Here is a 15,684-nt window from a genome sequence, read left to right as displayed (position 1 = left end):
CGTTGGACGATGAGGATTGGGACCTAGCTGAGGGTGCTGAGGTCTCTTTGGTTTGGGCTGGGTAAGCACGAGTCCTTTCCCTTGGACTGCTCAATCGTTTCATCCAATTGTTCGCCAAACAATCGGTCGCCAGAAAAAAACAAACCGGACAAGAGCTTCTTGGAAGCAGAATCTGCCTTCCATTCGCGTAGCCACATGGCCCTGCGGACTGCCACCGGAGTGGCGGATGCTACCGCTATACGGCTAGCCGAGTCCAGGACAGCATGCACGGCGGAGGATGAAAATACCGACGCCTGAGACGTCAAAGACGCTAATTGCGGAGCAGAGTATGACCGCATTAATCTCAGACAGAGCAGCTGAGATAGCCTGGAGTGCCCACACTGCTGCAAAGGCTGGGGCAACGGACGCGCCTATGGCTTCATAGATGGATCTCATTAGGAGCTCTGCCTGTCCGTGGCATTCTTGAGCGTGGAACCGTCAGCCACTGCTACTACTGATCTAGCCGCCAGTCAAGAGACTGGAGGGGCACCTTGGGACACTGAGCCCAACCCTTAACAACGTCAGAGGGGAAGGGACAACATGTGTTATAAGGCGTTTAGTAAAAAACGCTTGTCCGGGAAAGCCCTGTGCTTCTGGACAGCATCTCTGAAGCCTTGAGAGCCACGTCCGGACAGAGTCCTGAGTTGCGACCTCCGCCTCATCCTCTATAGAGTCCTCAAGCTGAGACCCTTGATGAAGTCGGGGAAGATTCTAAGCAAGGCCGCTTAGCCGGTCTGGGACTGCGGTTCGTGCCGGAGTCCACCACGTAATAACTAGAGGCCACCCCAGGAGCACGCTTCGTCGCAGACCGAGAGAGGCCTGGGGGCGATCCCGCAGTGCCCGGGTCCTGTGTAAGGGGCCGGTCTGGACTGCAAGCTCCTAGTATCTTAACAGACCATTTGTCCATAGCCTGAGCCATGGATAGTGAAAATGACTCAGAGAATTTCTCAGCAAAAGCTGCAACTCTGTCCCTGCCGCCTGGACAGGGGACGCCGGCGGAGCTCAACCAGTGCCCCCGGCTCCGGCTGAGCGAGTGCCACATGGCCCGAGCAATGCTCACAGTGATCACTGAGGGATACATATGTACAGCCGAACTGTGAAAATGCATACAAACATTATATATCTATATATACAGTTCAGCACTCTAGGGGGCCCAGCACTAAGAAGAAGCCCCCTGGCGTACCGACCGCTCAAGCAGTGTGTGCTGCTTAAAAACATGGCTGTCGGCGTTTACAGTGGAGGGGGGAGCCGTGGGCGTAACCCCAAAAGTGCGGGAATCTGGTGCCCCGAGTGAAACGTGAGGGGGGCGGAGGACAGCCGAGTGTGCTCCAGCCCTCACTGTCGGCCTCAGACTGGCCGTCCCGCCCTTCCCCCTGACTATACAGGTGCTAGAGATGGGGAGACAGAAGGCGCAAATAGGGTCTTACCCGGTATAACTTGAAATGACGAAATTTAAGAGTACACTCACCTGATCAGGTTGTGCCAGTCACAACTCCTGAAATCGCATGTGAGTGTCAATCCTGCACCAGTGGTTTTTTAGCGCGGCTTAAACACGTTTTCCTATTTCTATATATATGACACTTCCCCCTGACTGGCAGGGCCGGGGGCGGGAGTTTAAGGCGCTAGGCCGCAAAAGCCGGGGGCTAGAGTTAAAAACCGCGGCCGGCCAGCAGGCACGGTCGGCGCGGTAGTCTGTACTAACCCCGCAGGCGCTGCCAAGTCTGAGGCCAAGGTGCTCCATGCACCGTCCCCAAGGGGACACTGAGTAAGTTGCGGGGATCTCGTAGAGTGATTAGTGAGGGGGGCGGAGGACAGCCAAGTGTGCTCCGGCCCTCACTGTCGGCGTCAGCCCGACCGTCCCGCCCTTCCCCCTGACTGGCAGGTCCGGGGGCGGGAGTTAAGGCACTAGGCCGCAAAAGCCGGGGGCTAAAGTTAAACACCGCGGCCGGCAGGCAGGCGCGGTCAGCGCGGTAGTCCCGTACCAACCCTGCAGTCGCTGTCAAATCTGAGGCCAAGGTGCTACATGCACCGTCCCTTGGGGGGACACTGAGTACCTGTGCGGGGATCTGTGCCGTAGAGTGCTTAGTGAGGGGGGCGGAGGCCAGCCAAGTGTGCTCCAGCTCTCACTGTCGGCGTTAGACCGACCGTCCCGCCCTTCCCCCTGACTGGCAGGGCCGGGGGCGGGAGTGTAAGACACTAGGCCGCAAAAGCCGGGGACTAAAGTTAAAACCGCGGCCGGCAAGCAGGCGCGGTCGGCGCGGTAGTCCCGGCGTCATACCAATCACCGCAGTCGCTGCAGCGTCTGGGGTCAAGGTGCTCTATGCACCATCCCCAAGGGGACACAGAGTACCTGTAGATGCAGGGCCCTGTCCCTGATGATACTCCGTCTCCTATCCGGCAGAATCCCACAGGGGCTGCGGAGGGAGGCCGGTCCCAGTGCCTGGATGACCGGATAGGATCCCACTTCCCCAGAGCCCCTAAGGGATGGGGAAGGAAAACGGCATGTGGCTCCGGCCTGTGTACCCGCAATGGGTACCTCAACCTTAACAACACCGCCGACTTAGTGGGGTGAGAAGGGAGCATGCCGGGGGCCCTGTTAGGGCCCTCTTTTCTTCCATCCGATATAATCAGCAGCTGCTGCTGACTAAAATGTGGAGCATTGTGTGAGTGTCAGCCTCCTTCAACACAAAGCATAAAAACTGATGAGCCCGTGATGCACGGGAGGGTGTATAGGCAGAGGGGAGGGGTTACACTTTTTAAAGTGTAATACTTTGTGTGGCCTCCGGAGGCAGAAGCTATACACCCAATTGTCTGGGTCTCCCAATGGAGCGACAAAGAAAGGGGAATTTTCTCCCTAGTAATCCATATTGGAAATCTTAGTTGCAGGGTTTTTTGTAAGTCATTTTTCTGCAGTGTTACCCGAGCATTATACGGAGTACGTATATATGAGTACTAGGTTGCTCACCTCTTTTTGCATACTCCGTGTAGGATAATAGGATTTTTATGTAGACTGCAGAGTTCACTATCCTGTCCTTTTTGTATCCTAAAAATTAGCATATGGCCTCACTTTGCTCAATCTAGCTCTGGCACATATGCGTTCTTTCATCTTGCTAACCGTTATTATATGTGGTGGTCCTCCTATCTCTTGGGGAAAATATGCTTTGAGGCAAGTTAGCTTTTCCAGTTTCTGCCTTTTAGGTTTATGTAGTTCTCCGGCTGGGTTTGAGGTACATAGGGAGCGTTAGGCGTGCTGCCCGGCTGCTTCTAGTTGGCATTAGGTTCAGGGCTGCAGTCAGCATTAGGGTCCTACGGCTCGGGTAAACTGCTTATGGTAGTTGTTGAACATCGTATCATGGTAGGTAGGTAGGTAGGTAGATAGATACAGCGTCAGACTGGCTACTGGAGGAATCTCCAGTAATGCCAGGCCTGGATTCAGTTACCTGCATTGCACTCCAGAGCTCTCCCCTGCAGCCTGGACTGATCGCAGAGTTTGCAGGACTGAGCCGTGAGCGCCGAGTGATTGATTCCCCGGCGATTGCGGTTCAGTTCATGACATCTGCGGAGAGGCCTGGCTGATCTCCGGAGTTCAGGTGAGAGCACCAGAGATCACCCCGGCCTGTCTGCAGCTGTCATGAACTGAACCTCAATCTCCGGGGAATCGATCACTCGGCGCTCGTGGCTCAGTCTAGGCTGCACTCCGGAGCTCAGGTGAGAGCTCCGGAGATCAATGCAGGTGACTGTATCCAGGCCTGGCATTACTGGAGATTCCTCTGGTAGCCAGTCCGACACTCCAGTAATGCCAGATTGAGGGATAGATAATGGATAGTATCATAGTTTCTAAGGCTGAAGGAAGACCTTTATGTCCATCTAGTTCAGCCTATTTTTTTAGTGGCGCTGTTCTGAAGTATTGAACCTGTGGAAGGCAAAAACCCACAGAGTAGAAGCCAATTTTCTTCATAGGGAAAAAAAAATATTTCCTGACTCCTAAGCTGGGTCAACTATCTGCCTGTAATGTTATGTTATTCATAACCTTCTATACTGTTGATATCAAGAAAAGCATCCATTCCTCTCTTAAATTCATTCAGTGAGTGCGGGAGCATGGGTCTGAGTTCTCGCAGAGTTACTGCCAGTCGGTGACATCACTCTGTTACCACTTGTGAGGCCCTGAAGTTCTCGAGAGCGGTAATGTGTTGACATCACCGACTGTGAGAAATGTCCTGGTGTTACCCCTGCAGCCTCGTTCACGGGGCTGCATTGAGTACTATGTCTCAGATGTCGCTGGATCAGTGTGCAAACGTCGTGGGACCTCGTGTGGATTACGCCGAATGTGGAGGGGTATTTGGGGATTTTAATAAAGTGGTGGAAAAGGGGGATTTTTTTGTGTTTTATATCAAATAAAGGATTTTTCAGTGTATGTGTTTATTTACTTTCACTTACAGAGTAGAGATGGCCTGTCATAGACACTGCCATTACTAATCATGGACTTAGTGGCAGCTATGGGCTGCCATTAATTCCTTATGACCCCTATAGCTGTGACGCTCTGACCCGGCCAAGTAGTCACAAATAGGGCCCCACATTACACCTATCCCTCATAGGTAACATACAGCCAAACATTAAAACCCTAGTCACCCCCCTCAGGGCTTGATGGACACAGCAGGGGGTGGAACCAGGCGGTTGTAAGACGCCCACCGAAGAGTCTCAGACAGCCTGGGGTGGGAAAGCAGTAGTTAAGATGGATAGTTCAAGTTGGAGAGGAGTGTGGGCTGGAGCTGTGTGCAGCTTCAGCAGAGGAGAGAAACCAATTTTAGCAGGTGTCAGGGTAGGAGCCCTGGTACCTTTTGGCTAGGAGGCAGACGGCGGTCTCCGTCTGCAGGAGCTGGGAAGATGGCTCGGTGGAACCGAGGTGGACCGGGACAGGGTTGTAGCCCGCCGGTAGCAACCCGGGGAGCTGACTTGGAAACCGGAGCACAAAGGGGGGTACTCAGACCCTGAAGCTAGGTCCAGAAACTACTGGGGGCTAGCTAATTAACTGATTGCGGCCAGGACTAGAGGTCCTGTCCCACCCAAAGTCCCGACTGAAGGCAACAGCCCAACGAGGGGGATAAAATGCCACCGCCATGGCTCAGAGATCCCACGGGCCAGTGTCTGCGGGCCAAGGGCTCCTCAGGCGACCACAAGCCGGGATCGGACTCCTGAAGTTGCAAGCGCAGGCAGTCCACCATGTTACACAGGTGAAGGAGAAAGACAGAGACCACCAGCCGGGTGGGGGTCCAGGCCGCAGCCGGCTGCGGGCACCGACCACTATCACCTTGGTTTACCAGAGACTCGTGTGTTTACTAATAGTGAGTACAATAGCACCCTCCGGTCGCCCCATCTCCCTGCACCACCAAACATCCCCTCCAACGGGTCCCGGGGCCACCATCCCTGCCCACGGAGAGGTTAACAACTTGCTGCACAACATCTCCCCCGGGTGCCCCGTAACTGCAGCGGTGGTGTCTACCTTCACCACAGCCCGTGGGTGGCGTCATGAACTTAACACGGCTCCAGCCAGTACATCTATGTCCCCAAACCACAACCCCCCCTTTTTAGGCCCCTTTCACACATCAGTGATTCTGGTACGTTTGTGCTTTTTTTTAAACGTACCAGAATCACTGACATACGCAGACCCATTATAATGAATGGGTCTGCTCACACGTCATTGATTTATCACTGCACGTGTCTCCGTGCAGCGTACCCGCGTGTGTGTGATTGCTGCACGGAAACATGTCCATTTTTTTCTGGCATCACTGATGTTCCACGGACCACGCAGTGGTGTGGTCCGTGAAACATGTGCCAGAAAAAAACGTGCATTTAAAATAATAAACATTTTAACTCACCCGGCGTCCAGCGATGTCCTCTGCAGCCCGTTCTCCCTGCTGCTTCTGAGCCGGCTCATTAGTGTCGCGCATATTCATTATGCACAACACAGCCGACCCGGAAGCAGCTCCTGCAGGGGTCACCGCCGGCCGGATGCTGAGTCGCGGGAGTGATCAGCACCATGGACAGCGGGAGCGGGTGCAGGTGAGTGAATCTCTAAGTGCAATCACGGGCCACGGAGAACGGAGCCCGGATTGCACTTAGACAACGCACGTGCGCCGTGATTTTCGGCACACGCAGGGACATGTGCGTGTTTTACATGCCAGTGAAAAACGTCTGTGTTTTTCACTGACGTGTGAAACGGGCCTTAGTTGAAGTGACCACGAGACCCCCGGGCACAGAGACCCTCGAGCCACCCACTGAAGGTCCGGATCCGAGCATGGGGCGGTACATAGCCACCGCATCATGACAATCGGGAAGAGCTGGTAACACGCCAGGACTGTCGCATAATGGATGCGACATTCTCGCTGATATTATTGGCTGCGGGAGGGGGGCATTAACCATGGCCCTCGCCCTCCCCAGCCTGAGAATACCAGGCCACTTCTGTGTGCTAACCTTGGCAAAAATGTGGTGGAGCCCATGTTTTTTGTTTTTTTTTTTTGTTTTTTTAATTTTAATATGTTCTGATCTCTGTGTCTGTGCATTGTGTGTGTGTGTTTACTCTCTGCTCAATTTACTCTTGTCCTAATGACATCATTTCCTTGCAAAACGCAGGGTAGTGATGATCACTATGTCCCGAAAAATGTAAAATAACGCAGGAAAACACAATGAAACACACATAATTTGCTACCTGCATTATTCCCTGTGGTATTTCATGATTACATTAGTCAATGGGGTAAAATACCGCAGGTATCTGCAGAAAAGAAGTGACACGCACATTCTTTTTGTTGCGGAAATTCCGCAGCCAAACCTGTTGGTGAAAAAAACTGCAGTGTGCGCACACCCTTTTTTTTTTTTTTTTTTTTCTACCATAGGTTTTGCTGGGGAAGGACTGCAGCAAGGATATGAACATTTCCTGCAGCAAAACATGCAGCAAAACCACGGCAAAACCTTGGTAAGAACCTCAGTGTGAGTACAGGGCCTAAATCTGTTAGTGAGCACTTCTCCTTTGCTAAGGTAATCCATCCACCTCACTGGTGTGGCATGTCAAGATTCTGATTACACAACATGATTATTGCACAGGTGTCCCTTAAGGTACCGCGTCACACATAACGAGATCGCTAGCGAGATCGCAGCTGAGTCACGGTTTCCGTGACGCAGTAGCGATGTTAGCGATCTTATGTGTGACACCTACCAGCGATCAGGCCCCTGCTGTGAGATCTCTAGTCGTTGCAGAATGGTCCAGGGCATTTTCTTCAAAGGAGATGTCCTGCTGGGCAGGACGCATCCCTGTGTTTGACACTGTGTGACAGGGTCACAGTGACTGCTGAGATCGTTATACAGGTCACTACTGAGACCTCTATTGTTCCTGCATCGCTGGTAAGATCTGACTGTGTGACATCTCACCTGCGACCTCCCAGCGACTTACCTGCGATCCCTATCAGGTCGCATCGTTTTCGGGATCGCTGGTAAGTCGTTGTATGTGACTGGGCCTTTAGGCTGGCCACAATACAAGGTCATGCTAAAATGTGCAGTTTTATCACACAACATAATGCAGATGATAAAACAGATGTCGCAAGTTTTGAGAGAGCATGAAATTGACATGCTGACTGTAGGAATGTCCAACAGACTTGATGCCCGTGAATTGAATGTTAACTTTTCAACCACAACCTGACTCCAAAGGCATCTCAGAAAATTTGGCAGTACCTCCAATTAGCCTCAAACACAGAGAACATGTAACTACACCAGCTCAGGACCTCAACACCAGCATCTTCACTTCCAAGATCATCTGAGACCAGCCATCCAGACAACTGCTGCAACCAGAACCAAAGAATTTCTCCACAAACTGTCAGATACCGTCTCATGGAAACTCATCTGCATGCTTGTCATTCTCATCCGGGTCTCCACCTTACTGCAATTCATTGTTGTACCGACTTGAGTGTACAAATGCTCACATTTGATGGAATCTGGCATATTGGAGAGGTGTTCTCTTCACGGATAAATCCTGATTTTCACTTTTCAGGGTAGATAGCAGGTTGTCTTAATGGCATCATGTAAGTGAGCAGTTTTCTGAAGTCATCGTTGTGAATCCAGTGGCCTATGGGGGTGGTTGGGTTATAGCATATGCATTTTATTTATTTTGAATTCACAGAGATACTGTGATGAGATCCTGAACCCCATTGTTGTTACATTCACCCATGATCATCATGATGATCATGTTACATCATGATAATGCATAGCCATATCTTGCAAGGATCTGTACACAATTCCTGGAAGGTGAAAACTTCCCAGTTCTTGGATGGCCAGCATACTCCACAGACATGTTACCCATTGAACATGTTTGGAATGCTTTGGATTGACGTATATGTCAGTGTGTTTAAGTTCTTGCCAATAGCCAACAACTTTGCACAGCCATTGAAGAGTAGAGATGAGAAAACCAGTTCGGCTCGTGTTTGCCAATTTCAGATTCGGTGCGAGCCTTGGCCAGTTCATTTGGGCTCTTTTTACCGAATACTTTGCTCAAAAGTCATCAGTGTTCGGTAAGTGTTTGCAGAAAACCCACTCCCAGCCCAATCAAAGCCATGTCAAGTAATGGCATGGCTGTGATTTGTCAAGGAAATCATTATAAAAAAAAAAAAAAAAGGAATCAAAAGGGTTAAAATATGATATACTTACTATGTCTCCCTGCTTCTGTAACTTCTGTACTTCTGTGGCCACTGATTATCCCTCATACATGTTCACTGCTTTCCCTGCCCACCGATGTCTCTGGCTGCATTCAGACCCCGCCCCCAGAGAGCTTCTGTGATTGGTTGGAATCACAGACTGTCTGCGCTTCTATATTGTGGTATAAAATAAATAAATACATTTACATAGGGTCCCCCCCATCTATTGATACAAGCACAGATAAGGTGCACGGCTACAGGCTGAAGCCCTCAGCCATGCACTTCTCTTGGCTGTATATCAAAATAGGAGGAACCGCATGTAGCTTTTTTTTTATTTAAATAAATAATTTTTAAAACACAGCATACGGTCACACCAACTTTGACACCATGCAAAGCTAAAACTCGACAGCTGGGAGATGGTATTCTCATGCTTATTGGGACCCCTCAGCCTAAAAATAGCAGTCTGCGGCCGCCCAGGATTGCTGCATCCATTAGATGTGACAATCCCAACATTTACCCAGATCTTCGAGATTGTCCTGTTGCAATGGCAATCGGGGTCATAAGGGGTTATTTGCAACTCACAGTTTCGACTAAGCCTTAGAATAGTAATAGGAGGCATCTATGAGACAACCCCCCCCCCCTCATTACAAATCTATAAGCGAAAGAAAATAAATAGGGATGATCGAATACTTTGATTATTCGGCTTTGCGACTATTTTCCTAATACCTCGCCGCTATTCAACTATTCGCGAATATTCGATGCACAATGTAAGTCTATGGGGAAACCCAAATAATAACTATTCGGAACTATTCGGGCTTCCCATAGACTTACATTGCGCATCGAATAGTCGAATAGCAGCAAGGTATTCGGAAAATATTCACAAATCCCGGTTAATCAAAGTATTCGATCATCAATAAGAATAAACACAAACACCTAAAAAATCCTTTATTTGAAATAAAATACAAAAAAACACTGCAGGTAACCTGACCTCAGGGGATCTTAATGAACTCAGTGACCTTACTTCAGGGGTTCACAGACCTGCATCTCCTGGCAGAAAACTGCAGGGTTTTTTTGTCAAGATATGCAGATTTGGTGCTGAAATTTTTACACCATATTCTTGCACCCAATCTACACCTCCTGGCAAGAAAACACATCAAAACCGCATGATAACACATGTGGTTTTGATGCATTTTTTTGCCAGGAGGTATAAAAATATTGTGCAAAAATTGAATCTGCAAATCTGCATCTCTTGGCAACAAAAACGGTTTTGATGCCATTTTGGAACAGTTTTCTTCCAGGAGATACAAATTTGGTGCTGAAATGTCTGCACCAGATTTCAGCACCAAATATGCACCTCCGGGCAGAAAACCGAAACGACGTGAAAATCGTTTTTGTGCATTATTTTGTCAAGAGCTGAGTCAGTTGAGGTATATTCCTACACTCAATCTACACCTCTTGGCAAAGAAACAATGCATCAAAACTGCATCATCATGCATGCGGTTTTGATGCTTTTTTTTTTGCCAGGAGGTGTAGATTGAATACAGTAAAATGATATTGAAATTTCATCACTAAATCTCCATCTCTTGTCAAAAAAACACGGAGATGCAGGACTGTGAACTCAGTGAGCTCCCCTGAGTGGTTCTCTGACCTCCACCCCCCCACCCCACCCGGCCTCATAATACTCGTACTACTGTAAAACTGTACATTTTAAAGTGGCTTTTTGTTTTGGCCAGCCTAAGGCACAACATCACAATGCTCAATTAATTATCAGGCAGTGGCGAGAACGCTTGATCATTACTAGTGAAAACAGAAATGCCTGTGTGATAATCTTCATGTGCTAGTATATAAAGGTGCCTTTAGAGAGGACCTTTCACATATTTTTTTGAGTACTTCCAGGCAACTGGAGGATTTACTGGTTTACATTATAAACGCATTGAAAAGTCCACTTTAGGCCTCATTCACACATCCATGTATAAACATGTACGTAAAAAATGGTACCAGTGTCATCAGTGTTTTGGATTATTGTGTCATCAGTGTACGGTCCTTGTTTATTTTTACCATCATTGTGTCATCAATCTACTGTCCGTGTTCCTGATTTTATCATCAGTGTGTCAGCAATGTAAGGTCTGTGTGTCTGTTTCTATCCATTTTCACAATCCGTGTGTCATCATTTGATTTTTACTCTCTTGATCCATGAAACAGGAAAAAACTGACATAGCTCCGTGTTTTTGTACGGACACAGGTTCCATGAAAGAACATGGACATGTATATAAAACCACAGATCAGAGCTGGGCAAAGTGCAGCCACACACAGCCTTCCAGCTGTTCCAGTTCGACCTAAGGACTGAGACAGCTAAAGGGATGAAAACACAGACCCACGGGATGCAACGTGCCCTCCACCACCCGACATCACCACTCGAGATTACTTTCATCCTCATCCTGAGGACGCTGATAGCAGTGAATACATTGGTGAAAGAGGGAGCTTCTTGTTCCACCAATTAGCATATGTGACTAAAGCAGGGTTTACACTCTACGATATATCTGACGAGATGTTGGCGGGGTCACGTCGTAAGTGATGCATATCTAGTGATATCGTAGCGTGTGACAGCTATGAACGAGTAGAAATACTCACCTTCTCGTTCATTGTTGACACGTCGCTCATTTTCTAAAAATCGAATGTCCTGTTGTTCATTGTTCCCGAGGCAGCACACATCACTCTGTGTGACACCACGGGAACGATGAACTGCAGCTTACCTGCGGCCGCCGGCATTGCTGAAGGAAGGAGGTGGGCGGGATGTTTACGTCCCGCTCATCTCCGGCCCTCCGCTTCTATTGGCCGGCCACTCTGTGACGCCGAACATCCCTCCCCCTTCAGGAAGTGGATGTTCGCCACCCACAGCGAAGTCGTTTGGAAGGTAAGTACGTGTGACAGTGGGTTACAGCATTGTGTGATACGGGCAAGAAATTGCCCGTGCTGCACAAACGATGGGGGCACAAGAAATTGTAACGTGTAAAGCAGCCTTTAGGGGAACTTTGCACACTACGACATCGCAGGTGCGATGTCAGTGGGGTCAAATCGAAAGTGACGCACATCCAGCATCGTTGTCGACATCGGAGTGTGTAAATCGTTTTTGATACAATTAATGAGCGCAAAAGCGTCGTAATCGTATCATCGGTGTAGTGTCGGGCATTTTCATTATTTCACTGCAGCGACAGGTACGATGCTGTTCCTCGTTCCTGCGGCAGCACACATCGCTGTGTATGAAGCCGCAGGAGCGAGGAACATCTCCTACCTGCATCCAGCAGCTATGTGGAAGGAAGGAGGTGGGCGGGATATTTATGTCCCGCTCATCTCCGCCCCCTCCGCTTCTATTGGCTGCCTGCCGTGGGATCTCTGAGCCGTGGCGGTGGCTGCTTATCCCCCTCGTTGGGCTGTTGCCTTCAGTCGGGACTTTGGGTGGGACAGGACCTCTCGTCCTGGCCGCAATCAGTTAATTAGCTAGCCCCCAGTAGCTTCTTGACCTAGCTTCAGGGTCTGAGTACCCCCCTTTGTGCTCCGGTTTCCGAGTCGGTTCCCCGGGTCGGTACCGGCGGGCTACAACCCTGTCCCGGTCCACCTCGGTTCCACCGAGCTGTCTTCCCGGCTCTTGCAGACAGAGGCCTCCGTCTGCCTCCTATCAAAGGTACCAGGGCTCCTACCTTGGCACCTGCTCAAATTGTTTTTTCTTCCTCTGCTGGAGCTGCACACACAGCTCCAGCCCACACACCTCTCCAACTTGAACTCTGAAACTAATCTGTTTAATTGCCCACCTCAGGCTCCCTGAACTCCTCGGTGGGTGTCTTCCAACCGCCTGCTTCTGCCCCCTGGTGTGTCCATCAAGCCCTGAGGGGGGTGACTAGAGTTTAAGTGTTTGGCTGTGTGTTACCTATGAGGGACAGGTGTAATGCGGGGCCCTACCTGTGACTTCCTGGCTCAGCCAGGGCATCACATAACCATGCGACCGATGCCCCGGAGCTTCCGCTGCCAGCACGCTGACGTCAAAGGCAGGAGCCTCTTGCCTCTAATTGACCAGCGTGCTGCCTTTTGAGTAGCGTCTGACAGAGGAAGTTCCTCCACCGTCACGATGGTTACCCGATACACGTAGTTTGCCGCTACAGGATGTGTATCGGATAACCATCGCAACAAGGGAGGAACTTCCTCTGTCAGACGCTACTCAAAGGCAACATGCTGGCCAATCAGAGGCAAGCGGCTCCTGCCTTTGATGTCAGCGCTCTGGCAGCCGAAGTTACGGCATCAGTCACGATGGTTACCTGATACACATCCTGTAGCGGCGAACTACGTGTATCGGGTAACCTTCGCAACGAGGGAGGAACTTCCTCTGTCAGATGCTACTGAAAGGCAGAGCACTGGCCAATCGGAGGCAAGCGGCTCCTGCCTTTGACGTCAGCGCGCTGACACCGGACGCTCCGGGGTATCGGTTGCATGGTTACCCGATACACATCTTGTACCGGCGAACTGCAAGTCCCAGGAATCCGGTGATGGAACATAAGGTAAGGTGAGCATAATATGTGTGTGTACGTTCGTGTTTGTGTATGTTTGTATGTGTTTGTGTTTGCCTGCCATTGTTTTCAATGGTGTTCGAAGGTGTTCGATGAACACACCCGCCGTTCGATGAAACAAACTCGAACACTAGGGTGGTGGCTCTTCACTAAAAGTAACTTCCCAAGTTCACACATAAAACTCTTCGCACCCTCAGGAGAAATAATCAGTTTGTGATTTGAAACACGCACCAAAGGGTGAGTAAAAAAAAAAGCAGAATGGGCAGGAGATTTATAAATCCCCTCAACTTTGCTGGAACTGTTAGGCACTGCTTTTTAATACAAAGAAATACACAGCATCAAAAACTCATCGTGGGCACACAGCCTTAGGCCACATGTACACGGTGAGTATTTGGTGAGTTATTTACCTCAGTATTTGTAAGCCAAAATGAGGAGTGGAACAATCAATATCATTGAAATACGTTCGCCATTTCAGCATTTTTTTTTTTCTTTTTTTTCTTTTTTTTTTTAATCCACTCCTGATTTTGGCTTACAAATACTGAAGTGAATAGCTGTGGTCATAAGAGGATTGTCTGGGCTAGAGCTTCATTCTGTGACTGCAGACTGATGAATGCACACTGTCAGGACTAGGTTCTATTGTCACATCAAGTGGGGGATCACCTGACCACCAGTAAATGATTTTCATCCTGGTGGTCACATGACGACTTCTTTATGATCCATTTCTCTCAAAAGGAAGAGCCCGGACTGCTGCTCCGAAGGGGCTCAAGGGAGGGCTACATGACTAGGAGGGATGCCAGGCCATAGGGTTAATAAGGGGTTAATGATGGAAGTCAGTTTGGGCGCGAAATCTGGGGGTGGTGCTAAGGGTCAGCTAGGATCAGGGGTCAGTGTGATTGGTCAGGGGGTGGTACTATAGGGGGTCGTATATAGGGCAGGTCAGAGGGGGGTGGGTCATTCCTACCTGGACAGTGACTGTAATCGTTCCCGCCCGCCCGCCCTGATTGTGGATTCGACGTCGACGAGGAAGAGGAGGAAGATCGTATTTGTCGCAGCGGCGGAAAGGAGGGGGGTGTCTGAAGGTGGGGGTTTGCACAGAGGAGAGGACGGAACCCAGTGCCGGAGCGGGTTACCTCTAGCGGTGCAATTGTTTGGTAAACGGGTCCTTGCTGGGTTGAGTCTCAGCGGGACATGGTGTGGGCAACATCTGGCTTGGGCTCTCGAGTCGGTGTGTTGCGGCTGAGGGTCAGGAGGTGGGCTGATGTTGCAAGAAACATTTTGGTTAACCTTCAGGTACCCCCCCCCCTCCTTTTTCGGGGGTTCTTCAATAAAGAATTGTATTGATATATGGTTTATGTTTTTGTTACTAATAAATGGGGCTGCTGTGGCCTTTATATCCAATGTCACGCAGTGTTTGTGTTTATTTTAGATAAGAACCCTGGGGGGGTAGGGGGATGTTGGGTAGGTCAAGGCCTTTAGTCAGACATTCCGGAGTCATGTCATTTGATAGAAGTGGATGAGAATTCCCCTCTTTGATACCCCTCAATTGCCAAATCAAGTGGCCGTTCACATTGAGAGATGGTAAACTAGTCATCATGTGACTGCTAGTACACAGACTCCAAACTGGCGCTCATGTGACTGTCTACTGGAATTGGCAATAGAAAGTAATCCAAATTGTGCATAAATCACACTTATGGTTCGCCAATCTGCAGTGATGGAGTAAAAATCACTAGAAATATCTTAAACTTTTCATGCACTTTTACAGTACGTCAATGTGCAAGAAGGGGATTATATAAAAAATAATCTTCTATTACCTAGAATTCTTTACCTTATAATACACTTACCTGATCACCCGCTCCTACATCTTCCTCTTTGCGGTCTAAATGAACTCCTTGTGCAATATCAGGAGATTGTTGCTCTAGAGCTACAAGAACATTGCAGGTCTTATAGTCAAAACCTGCATCATGAACACAAATATACAATGAGAATCTAACTAAATACGGTTAGTAATACTCATGTAAATAAACTTTGAGAACCCACCTTTTTCGGAATCATCATAACCAATGTACTTGATAGTGTCACGAACCACTTTCTGGTAATCCACAACTGCTCTGGATGTTATTTCCCCACAAAGCAGAACCATACCAGTTTTACATACTGTTTCTGGAAGATAAATGTTTGCATTGAATAAAACCCTTATTTGTCCTATGCTTTACCTTTTTTATTGTCTTGAAATAACTAAAACCATCTAATCAGCTGCCATCATTCACACATTTAGGATTATAGGAGCAGGGCTCAGTCTGATACAGTCTAACTGTTCTGGTAGAAGCAAAAGATTTGTGTGACGTCGTGTTCATGTACACTACAGCTGGGTACAGGGGCAGGAAAGTCAGAAGTAGATCACCTGTATT

The 15,684-nt window shown here is 49.1% G+C and overlaps 1 protein-coding gene across 1 annotated transcript in view; it reads right to left on the bottom strand.

Moving 5' to 3' along the window:
- The window catches only part of MAT1A (methionine adenosyltransferase 1A), a 178,266-nt gene that overhangs the window by 97,972 nt on the left and 64,610 nt on the right, over nucleotides 1-15,684 (bottom strand). The window contains exons 3-4 of the mRNA XM_075347304.1: nucleotides 15,314-15,436; nucleotides 15,118-15,230 (exon numbers count right to left, since the gene is read on the bottom strand). Of these exons, the coding sequence (XP_075203419.1) occupies nucleotides 15,118-15,230; nucleotides 15,314-15,436 (236 nt within the window). The remainder of the gene's footprint in view (nucleotides 1-15,117; nucleotides 15,231-15,313; nucleotides 15,437-15,684) is intronic.

The sequence above is a fragment of the Anomaloglossus baeobatrachus genome, chromosome 5, assembly GCF_048569485.1.
Source record: "Anomaloglossus baeobatrachus isolate aAnoBae1 chromosome 5, aAnoBae1.hap1, whole genome shotgun sequence".
NCBI classification, from domain to species: Eukaryota; Metazoa; Chordata; class Amphibia; order Anura; family Aromobatidae; genus Anomaloglossus; species Anomaloglossus baeobatrachus.
The sequence above is the reverse complement of the archived record's forward strand: the minus strand, read 5'-3'. Positions and strand labels throughout refer to the sequence as shown.